This window comes from Balaenoptera physalus (assembly GCF_965194825.1).
Source record: "Balaenoptera physalus genome assembly, chromosome: 2".
NCBI lineage: Eukaryota > Metazoa > Chordata > Mammalia > Artiodactyla > Balaenopteridae > Balaenoptera > Balaenoptera physalus.
The window spans coordinates 148248753-148264102 of NC_138883.1; the positions used below are offsets into that span (position 1 = coordinate 148248753).

The 15350-nt window shown below is 45.4% G+C and overlaps 1 protein-coding gene and 1 long non-coding RNA gene across 4 annotated transcripts in view; one reads left to right on the forward strand and one right to left on the reverse strand.

Moving 5' to 3' along the window:
* The window catches only part of TRPM1 (transient receptor potential cation channel subfamily M member 1), a 125104-nt gene that overhangs the window by 63917 nt on the left and 45837 nt on the right, over positions 1 to 15350 (forward strand). For both annotated transcript variants that reach the window (XM_082448499.1, XM_082448498.1), the window contains 7 exons: positions 932 to 1004; positions 1674 to 1774; positions 8783 to 8956; positions 10054 to 10188; positions 10938 to 10988; positions 13361 to 13519; positions 14419 to 14448. In XM_082448499.1, the coding sequence (XP_082304625.1) occupies positions 932 to 1004; positions 1674 to 1774; positions 8783 to 8956; positions 10054 to 10188; positions 10938 to 10988; positions 13361 to 13519; positions 14419 to 14448 (723 nt within the window). The remainder of the gene's footprint in view (positions 1 to 931; positions 1005 to 1673; positions 1775 to 8782; positions 8957 to 10053; positions 10189 to 10937; positions 10989 to 13360; positions 13520 to 14418; positions 14449 to 15350) is intronic.
* The window catches only part of LOC309654612, a 33463-nt gene continuing 29351 nt past the window's right edge, over positions 11239 to 15350 (reverse strand). The window contains exons 5-6 of one of the 2 annotated variants that reach the window (XR_014260337.1): positions 14091 to 14231; positions 11239 to 11763 (exon numbers count right to left, since the gene is read on the reverse strand). This is a non-coding gene — a long non-coding RNA (uncharacterized lncRNA). Of the gene's footprint in view, positions 11764 to 13909; positions 14232 to 15350 lie in introns of those variants that run through there. The other variant, XR_014260338.1, reaches the window with a different exon arrangement.

Sequence of the window (15350 nt, forward strand, 5' to 3'; positions counted from 1 at the left end):
TTGAAATTCTAAATCTACACGTTTCCTACAGATATGTCAAATCTGAGTGGAGATGACTTTGTCATCTTCAATAGCCATTTAGATATTGACATGTACATCCTGCGTGAGCTCCCTCAGCTCCAGATGGGGTAAAGAATAAAATAAGATCCAGGCAAGGATTCAAAATCAGGACGAGCAATGCTGTTCTTTCTGAATCAGAAGCACCTGGTGTAAAATCATGTCGCTCTCGGGATTGCTGCATTAGCGTCAGACTCTATGGTCCTTTTTATTTATTTATTTATTCATTTATTTTAACATCTTTATTGGCGTATAATTGCTTTACAGTGTTGTGTTAGTTTCTGCTGTATAACAAAGTGAATCAGCTATATGTATACATATATCCCCATATGCCCTCCCTCTTGCATCTCCCTCCCACCCTCCCTATCCCACCCCTCTAGGTGGTCACAAAGCACCAAGCTGATCTCCCTGTGCTATGTGGCTGCTCCCCACTAGCTGTCTATTTTACATTAGGTAGTGTATATATGTCAATGCTCCTCTCTCACTTCGTCCCAGCTTATCCTTGCCCCTCCCCGTGTCCTCAAGTCCATTCTCTACATCTGTGTCTTTATTCCTGTCCTGCCCCTAGGTTCATCAGAACCATTATTTTTTAGATTCCATATATATGTGTTAGCATATGGTATTTGTTTTTCTTTTTCTGACTTACTTCACTCTGTATGACAGACTCTCGGTCCATCCACCTCACTACAAATAACTCAATTTCATTTCTTTTTATGGCTGAGTAATACTCCATTGTATACATGTGCCGCATCTTCTTTATCCATTCACTGTCGCGCCAGATCTTGTTTGTGGTCCTTTTTAAGCAACTCCCCAATTCTCCCTCTTGTTTTCCACTTTGCTTTACTCAGTCTTTTCACGATTAATCTGTTTTCAGGTCACTGTGTTTAGAATGGGTTCCGAGGGTCAGCAAGACATTGAAATGGCAATTTTAACCGCTCTGCTGAAAGGTGAGCTCTCAGGAAACAGCCACTCCTGTCCTTTCGTGCTGGCCTCCCCAGAGCTCTGCTTGTGGCTGGGAAACCCTTCCCCCTCCTCCCGCCGGGAACTGTGTCTGCTGGGGATGGAACACCGAGCCCGCCAGGCTGCCTAGAAATTATCTCAGGATAAAGCCATGGTAAAACGATGGGGCTCGAAATGGGTTTCTTGGGAGGGGGACTTTTCTTGGCGGGCCAATGGATCATGATGGGCTGAAGTCAAGAACCAGTTTCCGTCTGTAACTAGCTCATTACAGGTTTGAACTCACAGAGGGTAAGCGTGAAATGATTTTTCATTTGCGATCCCTGCATCCCGCAGTGCTCTGTCCAATTTCCCCGGCCCACTCCTAACGACAGGTGCCACCTGGCTGCTCATGGGGTCACCTCTCTGCTCCACTGGGAAGGGGAGGGTGCTGGAGGAAAGGGGCGGGGGTCACCATCAGGCTGGCTGCTTGGTAGTAATGAGCTGGTCCTCGGCTTTGGGGCCTGAGTGATCCCTCAGGGGCCAGAGAAAAGGCAGCCGTGCTTATTTCCAGGCTGATGCTGAGCCAGCCTGGGGAAGCCTGTGTTCCCCACCCAGCCCCTGTCACCCCCAGGCGACCCAGGCATGGAGTGAGTAGTGCCCCATCTCTTGCCTTCCAGGCACAAACGCATCGGCTCGGGACCAGCTGAGCTTGGCGCTGGCTTGGAACCGCGTGGACATAGCTCGGAGCCAGATCTTTGTCTTTGGGCCCCGCTGGCCGGTGAAACTAAGTGTTTTTCAATTCATACCATTTGTCATGACTTTGTACAGAGGATGCATTAATATGTTCTCCCTTGTGTCGTGGATCTCAGGAAGTTATCTGGGCTTCCTGATGACCCGATGTCTAATCTTTAGGATTATTAGGAAATGTTGCTATTTCATTTCAAAGAACCAGCAAGAAGTAAGAGCTCCTAGCACTAACTTCAGATTCAAACCAACACTCTTGAAGAAAGAGCACTAAATATTTTATCATTGCTGGTGAACATGGTTTTTTACCCTTTTAAGGAAAAAGAAGAAAGAAAATAGCTCATTAAAATGAAATACAGTGATTGCATTGAAAGCATTGATTTTTCAAATTATGTTCCATGAAACCCCGGAGGCCTAGGGGACTCTGTGAGTGTGATCATTGTGTATGGTCTTTGGGATGTGGTGTGTGTGTGTGTGGTTTGGTGTATTGTGTGTGTGTCTCTTTGTGTAGCACGTGTGTAGGTTGTTAAATGTGTGTGTGGATGTGTGGTGTGTGATTGTGCTATGGTTTACCGTACATGTGGTGTACGTCCGTGGGATCTGTGTGTGTGTGTGGTTGTACGTGGGTGTGGTGTGGTGCGTGTGGGGTGATGAGCAGCTCTCAGCCTCCCACTCCTTCAATCAAAGCAGCTTCTTTACAGACTTGTGGTTGCCAAGGGGGAGGGGTGTGGGGGAGGGATGAATTGGGAGTTTGGGATTAGCAGATGCAAACTATTATATATAGAATGGATGGACAACAAGGTCCTACTGTATAGCAAGGGGAACTATATTCAATATCCTGTGATAAACCATAATGGAAAAGAATATGAAAAAGAATATATATATATATATATATATATATATATATATATGTTTATAACTGTATAGCAGAAATTAACATTGTAAGTCAACTATACTTCAATTTTCAAAAATTAATTTTTTTAAAAAAGCAGCTTCTTTGATGGATTTTGTAGATTGGGACTCAGGGTAAATTTTTGTTTGCAAAACAGGCTCTGCTGCTTCAAAAGGGGTTTGGAATATCTAGAGGGTTCATGTTGGACTTTAAAAACCATATTTCTCAAAACAGGCCTGGTATATCCCTGCAAAAGGCATTTCATTTTTCACAGTCACCCTTTATTTAATTAGCGTGAAGAATTTAAGGAATCAGATGAGTGTATTAAAGGAATAAGATACAGGGTTGTGGGGGGTGGTTTGTGCATGTTGTTTACTGAACTATGCAAAGTAAGAAGAATAGCACGACACCTTAAATATCTTAATTCCTTTTGAATCTCCTGGTTTTAACACTCTTGGTAAAGGACTTGAGAGCAAAGTGAGTTGCTCCATGAATGGTTATGAGTCAGCTTGCTGTGGCAGAGAATCTAAGAGATTCCAGAAAGGATTGCAAAAAAGGGCTCTGTCATGAGCTCCCGAGACCAGCTACTCAGTAAGAGGGATCCCGGCTTTTGTTTGCTTTTTTTCTTTTCGAGCAGCAGCCTTCTGAGGACACGGTCCTGAGTCAGCAACACAGAGAGGGCCAGGCTTTCAAGATTACAGAAAGGACCTGACCCAGGGAACGGGCCACACACGCAGGCCCTACCTGGCCTGAAGCAACGGCCTTCGTCCATCTTCTCGTTACAAAGGCAATAAGTAATTTCCAGAAAGCGTAGAAAATACAGGCAGGCAAGATGAAGGAAACACTCACTCATGACTGCCCCCCCACAGAAACATTCAGCAATGCCGTATGTGTTTTATAATTTCATTTTTTCACTCTTACGTTGGCATTAAATATTCTCCAACCTCCTTTTTCACGTTGCTTAGTGTTTTGTGCTATCTATTATCCAGTGGACGCATAAATATGGTTTGAAAAGCAAATAACAGAGCAGAGCGTACCGTGAGAAACGGAACCCTCACACCCCACCTCCCAAAGGCACTCAACTGTCCCTGTGTTCTGGTTTCCTGACGGCGGCCTCTGTTCGTTGACATAACACGTTTTATCACTTTCTCGATTAATCACGTGTAGATGTGTCTTTCAATTCTCCACTTGGAAAGAGAAGGAAGTAGCTCGCTTGCCCTGCCTGCTCTGCCCCTCCCGCGTTTGATGCCTGTATGTTTAATTCTCTTATCGGTTATCATGATAGCTTTGAACCATCTACTTGCTTCATCAGCGTTAGACTCTCACGTTGTAAAATGAGGAAATTAGTGGCTCTACACACCCCCTTCCTTTCCCTACACCGTCAGTGTTCCTACTCGGGTCAACCTCATCTTCTACATGATGGAGATGGTTGATGCTTACATGTCGTTCTGTAATCCTCGCTCAGGTCTGTTTACGTCTCACTCTTTAATCATCACATTTTCATAGTGGTCCTTTTTATTTTTATTTTTTTACCTGGATATTTATTTTTATTTTTTAACTGGGTATTTGCTTCCAGTTCTTGACTGAGAACAATGAATTATGTTGCTGTGTACATTTATGTGCAGGTCTTATGTGGACGTATGTTTCCATTTCTCTTCAGTCGATAGCTAGGAGGGGATTTGCCAGGTAGATGGAAAATGTATGTTTACCCTTTTAAGAAACTGCTTGTCTGTTTTCCAAGGCAGCTGTAGCATTTTACATTCCCACCAGCAATGTAAGGAGAGTTTCTCTATGTCCTTGCCAATATTTGGTACTGACAGATTTTTTTAAAATTTTAACTATTCTAGTGATATGTAGTAGTATCTCATTATGGTATTTATTTATTTATGATCAGATATATTTTTAACCTCAATAAAAGAGGGACAAGCTTCAAACAAATTTCTAATGTAATTCTCATTTAAGACATGCATATTTTTTCTTTTTTAAAAAATTGAAGTATAGTTGATTTACAATGTTGTGTTAGTTTCAGGTGTACAACACATATATAATTCAGTTATTATGTATATAATCTTTTTCAGATTCTTATCCATTAAAGCTTATTATAAGATATTGAATCTCGTTCCCTGTGCTATACAGTAGGTCCTCATTGTTTATATTTTTTTATTTTTAATTGAGATATAATTGACATATGATGTATTAGTTTCAGGTGTACAAAGTAAAGATTCGATATTTGTATAAATTATGAAATGATCACTACAATAAGTCTAGTGAACATCCATCACCACACACAGTTACAGTGTCTTCTCTTGTAATAAGAACTTTTAAGATCTACTCTCTTAGCATCTTTCAAATACACAATACAGTATTATTAGCTGTAGTCACCATGCCATACCTTGCATCCCCAAGACATTTATTGTATAACGGGATGTTTGTATCTTTTCACCATCTTCATCCACTTCGCCCACCCCCACCCCGCATACTAGGTCTTTATGTTGATTCTAAAAATGGAGAAACCAGAAGACTTTACTGTGATTCTGTACAGATTGTTCACTGCTGAACCTAACATTATGGCTGAACTCAAAGAGAAAGAAAGGTAGCCCTGGGTCAATTACCTGGGCCACACAAAGGAAAATACAACAAGCATCAAGGTTCCTACCGTCCATCCATTGTTTAAAATTATGGGACCTTTGAGTTTCCTTCATATTTGGACCATGACTTATTTGAATAGCTAGATGTTTGCTTTTCCTTGCATTTCCAAATTGATTCTCTTTTTTCTTCGTACCATATACCTCACATCATTAAGACGATCTATTCTTTTAATTATTACTGTCCACTGAGTGCAATTCCCTTTCTTCTTGTAGAATCTTTCAAAGCCTCGTGTTTCTCTGGATGCTCTCAAAGTTTGCTGTGCAGCTGACCACATCAGACACCCCTGCAGTGTGTTCTCAGACAGACTCATTTCTTCCCACGCTCCATGTCTTCCTCTCTCTCAGATTTCTTTTTCATTTCGCTGCAGTATATCTTCAAGTAATTTTTTTCATGAACATGTGTGGGAAAGATAACCATTCTCTGTCTTTACACGTCAGAAAACACTCTGCCACACACCAGGCTCATGGTTGCCATGTGATCCTCTTCCAATTATGATGAACCACTGTCTTCTCTCAGATGTAGTTTGAGGTCTGTTCTTTATCTTCAGTGTTTAGAAATTTCACAAGGACATGTGTTCTATTTCAAACAAATGAGAATGAAATGTACAGAGACAGCAAACTCAAGGACTCATATGGCCAGTCATGTGGCCATTCATTCTGCTTGGCTGTTAAAGGCCCCTTTATGATAAAGACCCAAGTCTTTCCCGAGCTCTGTGAAATTTTCTTCTACCGCTTCTTTGAGTATTTCAGCCTTCATTTTCTCTCTTTCTCTTCCTCTGGAATTCCTATAAGTTAAGCAAATGTTGGTCCCCTTGGGCTGATCCTCCATTTTATCATTTCTGTCTCTCTATCATTTTGCTGTAGGTTTTTGGAAATCGCAACTTTTTCCTTAGCATTCTTTTGTGCTATTTTTTTAAATGTAGGCAATCCTATTTTTGATGTCTTAGAAAGCTTTCTTTTTTCCTGATGGTTCCATTTTCATGTCAGCCTGTTTTCATCTCATGAATGCAATATCTGAGGATACAAATTATACATTTTTTAAGTCCTCTCCTGTTCCCTGAATTATCTCTATTTTCTCCCTGGTCAGCTGTTCCCATTGTTCATTTTGTCCTTTTCTGTTGCAGATCCTTGCTTGCCTATCCCCATTTCAGAGTGAGGGATGGGACTGAATAATTAGTATAAGGAGCCTATTTTACAAATAGGTTTTTCTCCTCCCTGGGAGGACTGACCAAGAGTTCTCTGTTTAGGAGGGGGATGTCTACTGAACAGCTTTTCTTTACCCTCTGCAGATTGGAGCAGGCTGGTGTGGCGCTGGACCTCCCTATGCAGACCCTCCCAATTTTTTTTTTAACATCTTTATTGGAGTATAATTGCTTTACAATGGTGTGTTAGCTTCTGCTTTATAACAAAGTGAATCAGCTATACATATACATATATCCTCATATCGCCTCCCTCTTGCATCTCCCTCCCACCCTCCCTATCCCACCCCTCTATGTGGTCACAAAACACTGAGCTGATCTCCCTGTGCTATACAGCTGCTTCCCACTAGCTATCTATTTTACATTTGGTAGTGTATATATGTCCATGCCACTCTCTCACTTTGTCCCAGCTTACCCTTCCCCCTCCCTGTGTCCTCAAGTCCATTCTCTACGTCTGCATCTTTATTCCTGTCCTGCCCCTAGGTTCTTCAGAACCTTTTTTTTTTTTTTTAGATTCCATATATATGGTTAGCATATGGTATTTGTTTTTCTCTTTCTGACTTACTTCACTCTGTATGACAGACTCTAGGTCCATCCACTTCACTACAAATAATTCAGTTTTGTTTCTTTTTATGGCTGAGTAATATTCCATTGTATATATGTGCCACATCTTCTTTATCCATTCATCTGTCGATGGACACTTAAGTTGCTTCTATGTCCTGGTTATAGTAAATAGAGCTGCAGTGAACATTGTGGTACATGACTCTTTTTGAATTATGGTTTTCTCAGGGTATATGCCCAGTAGTGGGATTGCTGGGTCATATGGTAGTTCTATTTTTAGTTTTTTAAGGAACCTCCATACTGTTCTCCAAAGTGGCTGTATCAATTTACATTCCTACCAACAGTGCAAGGACCCTCCCAGTTCTTCAGCAGACATTCTTCCAGGTTCTGCCAGGGTGAAGCCCAGGAGTAGAGTTGCTCTGCACTCACCCACTGGGGAGGGGGTGTGACATACGAGAGGGGGTGGGTGGTCTGCTGCTCTGTAGACAGTCCTTTACTAATCACCATGCTTTCTACCCACCATTAACTCTCCCTCTTTGGAAATCTGGTCCCACCTCCACTATTACCCCCACATTATTCATCCTGGGCTTCAGCTGCCTCCCCACAGCTTTAACTACCCAACAGCATTTCCAGAAACGTCTTAATGGCTCTGGTCTGCCTCTTCCCCCTGAAATGAATTTTTCTTTTCCATAGTCCTCTGCTGTCATTTCCACGGGAAGAGAGGGAAAGCAGGAAACACGAGATCAAGACCACAACCTGGAACCAAAAGTCCTTCTTTGTCTCCCCCACAATCAAGTATACGGTCTCTCAGGTCTTCCTTTAATAGTTGAAGTTCTCCATCAACTATGTGCCTATGACTCTGTAGTCTTTCTAGAATTCTTTTTTTTTTTTTTAATTTATTTATTTAATTTATTTATTTTTGGCTGCGTTGGGTCTTCACTGATGCACGCGGGCTTTCTCTCATTGTGGCGAGCGGGGGCTACTCTTCGTTGTGGTGCGTGGGCTTCTCATTGCGGTGGCTTCTCTTTGATGGGGAGCACGGGCTCTAGGCATGTGGGCTTCAGTAGTTGTGGCTCACAGGCTCTAGAGTGCAGGCTCAGTAGCTGTGGCACACAGGCTTAGTTTCTCTGTGGCATGTGGGATCTTCCCGGACCAGGGCTCGAACCCGTGTCCCCTGCATTGGCAGGTGGGTTCTTTTTTTTTTTTTTTGGCAGGTGGGTTCTTAACCACTGCACCACCAGGGAAGCCCTGACCCCTTCACAGTTGTCTTCTCTGGTCTTCATCAGCTGCCACAGACACTTCTCTTTGGCGCCTTTAAACTTACCTCTCAACACCCTTTCCTTTGGGCAAAAACACACTCAGTCAAAACTTCAGCCACTTTAAGTGCATGAGTGCACTTCATCAAGCATATAAGTAACAGAGGGTCACGAAATCAGGAGCTTCTCCATCAGGCAGCCAGGCCTGTGACAGCTGAGTGTGTGTGTGTGTGTGTGTGTGTGTGTAGTCACAAGTATGTGTGCCTGTGTGCATGTCTGTGCATGGGTGCTCATGGTTGCACGAGTGTGTGTGCATGTGTACCTGTGTGTGCACCTGTGTGTGCACGTGCACCTGTATGTGGGTGCATGTGTACCTATGTGTGTGCGAGCGTGTGCATGCAGAGGGGAGGGGCAGTCCGTGCACTTGTCCTGGGACATGGGTCGGCTTTAAATCCCTTTCCCAACTCTGCCTCCTGTGGACTGCAGCCCCTGGGAAACCTGGCCCCCCCAACGGATAGCAAGGCCATGGAGAAGGAGAAGAAGCCACCCACAGCGACCACCAAGGGGGGCAGAGGAAAAGGAAAAGGCAAGAAGAAAGGGAAGGTGAAAGAGGAGGTGGAGGAAGAAACTGACCCCCGGAAGCTCGAGCTGCTGAACTGGGTACGTGGGACATGTCTGCTCCCTTTTCCTGGGCTCCTGGGGACCTTGGAGCCAGTCACCCTCCTCCAGGGAAGGGGGCAGTTCTTGCTGCCTCTGCTGCAGCCCCACCCGGGGCCCCGAGCCCAGGAGGCAGTGATGAAGCATTGATGGGACAGTGTCAATATTTCAAGTGACTGGCAGGATGTCACAAACGCCAAACGGTCCTGCTTTGGGAGAGAATGAAGTCACTCACAGGGGAGGCCCGGGCCACCTTGCCCACCAGTGCCTCTCTCCACCTGCAGACACGTGGATGTTTGTTGCGTGGAAACACGGGAAACAAATCAATCGTGAAGAAATGCAGCTCGGGGACAAAAGATGGAGCCTGTGATGGGGAAGCAGGGGTAACTGCAGTCGGCTGGGCTGGGGGGCTGAGACACGCAGCACCTGTGGTTCTGGCCTGGCTGCTGTCAGGACACGGCAAGACAGGGCGCTGGGCCTCTGCGGTGCCCTGTGACTGGCATCATCGCGGTCACTCACCCTGGTGGCCCGCGGCATGCCCACAGGGGGTAGTTCTCAGTCAAGGAAACAAATTCTCTCCAGCAAAACCTCACATTACATTGAGCGCTGCAGGTTCCACCATTGTTGAAGGGTAGAAACACAAATGATAACTAATAGTAGGTAAAATGTTACAGTCTACCACCTCAAAAAAACACTGTATATGGAGATCCGGGCTTGGAGACTCAAGCACTGATTGGAGTTTTATTTTGAATTTTCCTTCTCATGTTTACATTACAAGAAAAGCTAATCAACTCTATTTTAATTTTTTTAAAAAACCTGATAACTAGAGAGCAACACCAGTTTGGCTGTCATTTTGAACATTTTTCACTTTGTATTAAATGTATCCATCTGTGATGCTTTGCTAGGACACCTAGGGACAAACTGAGAAGGAAGGAGGGGGCAATGGGGCGTGTTTACTCAGGACAAAAAGTAAAGGGAGCCTTGTTCAGGATGCTCTGGGTCTGGGGGCCGGAAGAGGCTTCCCGAGAGCTTCCAGGGTCCCCTGCCCAGTGTCCCTGTCCCTCCTGAGGCACTCACGCCCCTCTCCCGGGCTCGCACAGGTGAACGCGCTGGAGCAGGCCATGTTGGACGCGCTGGTCTTAGACCGAGTGGACTTTGTGAAGCTCCTGATTGAAAATGGAGTCAACATGCAGCATTTTCTCACCATCCCGAGGCTGGAAGAGCTTTATAACACAGTGAGTGGTCCAGAAGGAGGGAGGGCGGAGGGGAGATAGCCCTGGGGGTGCAAGAATGCGCTCGGAGGAGCATTGCCATCAGAACACGGCTTCAGCGGGAGGCCCATCATTTAAGGATGACTGCTCTCACCTGACATGCGGGCTCGGCGGATGGTCCCATCTTCACCCACCTCCACCAGGCTAGCCAGCACCCCCATCTGTAGCGTTAACTCAGGGGTGGTGCCCGAGGACAAGTTTATACAAAGAAACAATCCAGCCCCCGGAGTCATTAGCAGAGTGAAAAGATCCCGGGGTGAGCGGTCATTTGTTCCTGGGGACTCCCACTTTTTATGAGGCTTTGGTGAAAAATGGAAAACTGAGTTTGCACAGCAAGGAGCTCCTGATATTAGAATGAAAGTGTTTGGATAAAATCCTCTTGGCTTGTATTATTACCATGTGAATTTTGAGAGTGTACATTTCCTTCCCCATTCTAAAATTTTAAGTAGCAGAAGTGGTCCTGGGTGGTTGCTTGCTAAAGCTTGATGAACTGTTAAGAAAATATAGTACATCCTAAGATGCTCTTTAAAATAATTCAATAAAAGGTATTTAACATATTTTTGAACATGTGGGATATTTCTTACCCATGACAAGTCCTAGTCCTGTCTTGTAAAAGACACAGGACTTCATTAATTCTATAAAGTAGAGCTGGATTTTTCTCCAAAAGTTGAAGAGAAAAACATATTTAATATGGCTGAATGTTTCTCTTTCAGAGACTGGGTCCACCAAACACACTTCATTTGCTGGTGAGGGATGTAAAAAAGGTCAGTCTGCTCTTTCATAGTCCTTTACCTGTTGACGTCTTTTAATGAGACATTTTTTAAAAGCAATTTTTTAAATTTCCAAATGTGTCGTCATCTTATTGGAGGCATAAGAAGTCATGAATTCCTCTCTCCATGAAAAGAGTTTACTTTTAAAAAATGTCATCTTCTTTAAATGAAATGTTCATCCCACACACAATGGGCTCGCGCTGAATGACTGTTTGACGGTGAGTTGGCCCCATCACCACCAAGGGATGGGCTCCTCACTGCTGCCCAGAGCCCCCATGCTCTGCGTGTTTCAGATCTGCCCCTCACCCCTTCACTGTGCCTCTTTCCAGAAGTCCTAGCAGGATGGGCCTCATGTCATTCTGCGTGTCCTGTGCAGCAGTTCTTGGCTCTTTCTGTTTCCTCCTTAGTAAGTGATAGATGCTTTCCCCCATCCCCAGCGCTACTAATGCCTTACAGTCTGCCTTCTTGTAGGATCCCGTCTACTCCCTGTTCTGTCCTGGTGTTTCTTGGGTCCTATCACCACAGCCTGGAGGGTCAGACAAGGTTAACGCAGAGCAATTCATTCGGCCAGAATGCAGTCCCTGCCATGCAGAGGGCAGGACGTGTACTCATGTTCTGAGCGGGAGGAAGTAACACAAAGGAGAGAAGAGGGCCTTCAGCCAGAGTCCCAGATAGGCTGGTTAGACTTCATACAAATATCTAATTCTGCTAATGTGAGAATTTGGCTTTTACTATGCACACTCATTGGATCAGAGCAGAATCGGTGGATCTGGGAACCAAGAGAGACCAGTGAGGGCCCTTGTTTCCCACTTTCACAGATTTCTTAGATTCAGAAGCGCTAACATTCAAAAGCCACAGCTGCTCAAGTGTAGACCCAACCACGTCTCACCTAAGTGGCTTCGATCATCCTCCTCCCGCCCTCCCCAGACACAGGACGCCCCCACTTAAAAGCCTCCATGTCTCATGAAATTCAAGCTCCTGCTAAGAAACTTGCACCCACTGGGCCTATCACATACCCACCACACGTGTTCTGTCCCAGGGCCATGCCCGTCTCACATCTGCAGTGCTCTCCCACCTCGGCCCCTACAGCCCCTGCTCTGCCCACTCCTACCTCCACAGGAAGCCCTTTCTCACCCTCCCACCTGCCCACCCTAGCAGAGTGGGGGCCTGAACACACTGCTGCATCGGGACTGAGGGTGGCTTGGCCCTTTTCCCCCAAAACAGCAAACTCCCCAAGGCAGGGCTGTATCTCCTTATCCCCTCATATGGAATCCCCGACTTGGTCAAGGATCACGGTAGGGGCTGAACAAACTTGCAATGGCTGAGTGAAGGATTCAGTCCTCACGTACAGGGCGGACATTTGGAAGGTGTAGCCTCCATGGGACGGACCCCAGGTTTCTACCATCATTTCAGCCATAGGAAATTAACCAAGCAGGAAACAGCACATAGCAAAACATCCTTATAATGGACCGGTCAGCTCTGCCTCCTGGATAAGCCAACTGCCCTGTGGCGTGAATGACCGACTTACAGATGCACGGATGCCCCCCTGCCCTCCTCCCCTCCACCCACACGCTACCTTTATCTCAACACAGCCTCTTCCGTTCTGCTGCAGGACTCTGCCCCTTCACCGACTCCCGGCACATCAGATAGTTTGCAGTGTTTGTATTCTTACTGAAATCTGAGGGGTCCCCCAGAAAGTCACAGGGCACCATGTGGAGCTTTCCCTAGAAGGTTCCTGGCCTCAGCGGTACTCTGTCTGCCCACTGTCTTCCACAGAGTCCTGTCTGCCACGCTGCTCACTCCCTCCTTCTGCAGAAAATCTGGACACCAGACCCCGAAGCTGGCTTCTCCCCTGCAAGCAGCTGGCAAAGCACCTTCTCAACAAAATGAATCTGCTCTTTTCACCAGCTACACCATCTTTCCTTTATGTATTTTTTCCTTAATAATATTTTTTTTATCGAAGCATAGTTGATTTACAATGTTGTGTTAATTTCTGCTGTACAGCAAAGTGATTCAATTATACATATATACATTCTTTATATATATATATTCTTTTCTTTCCCTTATGTTTAAATGCACATTACAGGCCATTCTGTCCGAGCCCACGGACAAGCCCAGGCCTCTCCCCTCCAGCCTCATGGGCTTCTAATTCTTCTCATTGGGAAGTCCAACCCATTTTCTGGAACATGGTTTACCCCCTTATCTCCCACAGTCCTATAGAAACAGACTGAAGATTGTTTAATGCCCCGTTGGTACCACTAACTCTCACGTCGTAGGCAGGAATGACCGTGATGCCGAGGTGTTGCCGAAGTCCACGCTGCGGGTCGCTTCTCACAGGGCCTGAGACACAGCTTCTTTTCTTACAGGGCAACCTTCCGCCCGATTACCACATCAGCCTCATAGACATTGGGCTCGTGCTGGAGTACCTCATGGGGGGCGCCTACCGCTGCAACTACACAAGGAAGGGCTTCCGGACCCTTTACAACAACCTGTTTGGACCCAAGAGGGTAGAACTCAGCGAACACGTGGGGTTCTGTGGTTCCCGGAATCACATGTGGTTCCTTGCTAGCCTTTCCAATAACTCAGCCGCTTCAAAGCCAAGCTCATCACCCCATCCCCCAGCACACCTGCCCGTCCTCCCACAGTGGCTCTCGGTGGGAGGTCTCAGCATGCCTCCAGACGCCCAGGCTTCACCATGCACCTTCCTTCCAGATGCCCAGGCTTCACCACGCACCTTCCTCCCTCAGCTCGTTGGGCCACACAGCCCAGCACTTGCCCCGGCCCCATCCTTTGTCCGCAATAGCCTTCCTCCCAGGCTCCCTTGTCTCTGCCCTCTCCCATCCATCCTACCACTGGACGTGCCCCAGTTCTCCAAAACGAGGGACCCAACAGTGCCCTCCCTGCTCAAAAATTCCTGAGGATCCCCAGCGCCTGACGAATCACTGTCAAGCTCATGATCATAGCGTCTAAGGCTCTCCCCAGCCGTCCCCACCCTGCTGTGGGCGACCATGTACCACTGCCAGAATCAAACACTACTACTGTGTCTGCGGCATCTTCCCCCATCAAAACCCCACGTGTGTCGCAAGCCCAACTCACGTGTGAGATCTTCCATGAAGCCCTTGCCTCGCCCGCGCTCAGAGCCCCATAGCTGTGTGTCTGCTCTGTGGGTGAACTTCTCTGGTTCTACCTGGGCTGCGGGTCCCATGTCTGCACATCTCTCTCCTCACCTGACCTGGGCTGACAGAAGCAGAGGTTCCATATTAAAGCATTTCCTTTCCTTGGATTTGTCCTTAATTGTTAACGATACCAAGTACTTTTTAATCTATTATTATTGCTACTAACGATATTACTAATGTACAACCCCCAGTATCATAACATCAGTTATCTGATTCCATTCATTTTTTTCTCCCCTTTCATTTTGCAGCCTAAAGCTCTCAAACTTCTGGGAATGGAAGTAAGTAGGACTTGTTTCCAATGGTTTTATGATATTGTGGTCTAGTATATGGAGCCTTCTTCATTTTGTATTTAACATAAAATTGCACAAGTTTGTTTTCCATGAATAAATCCACTACACCACACACCAAAATTTACTTGGATGATTTAGTCAAATTATATAAAAAAAGATCAGAGACATGTTTTAAAAGGTAAAAGCCACCCAATTCATTTTTATCAAAATCAAGAACAAGTCAAGCACATCCATTATTGTTGGCATCATCAACCCCACTGGTTTTTAAAAGTGTTCTGGAAATTTTACCACGTGAAAAAATAAATAAAGGAAGGATACTTTAAAAAGAGGGAAAATTATTATCGGCAAAACAACTTGGTTTCTAGAAAACCCAGAAACATTGACAAAGTTTCCTTATAATAGGACAAAAGTATCCAGAAATAACCTTAACAAGGAAACTTAAGAACAAAGCACTAGGACTTCACTGGTGGTGCAGTGGTTAAGAATCCTCCTGCCAATGCAGGGGACATGGGTTTGAGCCCTGGTCCAGGAAGATCCCACATGCCGTGGAGCAACTAAGCCACAACTACTGAGCCTGTGCTCTAGAGCCCGCAAGCCACAACTACTGAAGCCCACGCGCCTAGAGCCCGTGCTCCGCAACAAGAGAAGCCACCGCAATGAGAAGCCCGCGCACCGCAATGAAGACCCAATGCAGCCCAAAAAATTAATTAATTAATTTTTTAAAAAGCACTAGACATGAAAATATATAAATGAGTGAAAGAAATATTATAACACAGAATAATAAAGCTGTCTATTGTAAAGACTCTTCTCAAATTCATGAGTCAAATAGCATCCCAGTTTCTGTATGGATTCAGGGTAGAAGGTTTTGATTCTGTGTTCACAGTTGACAC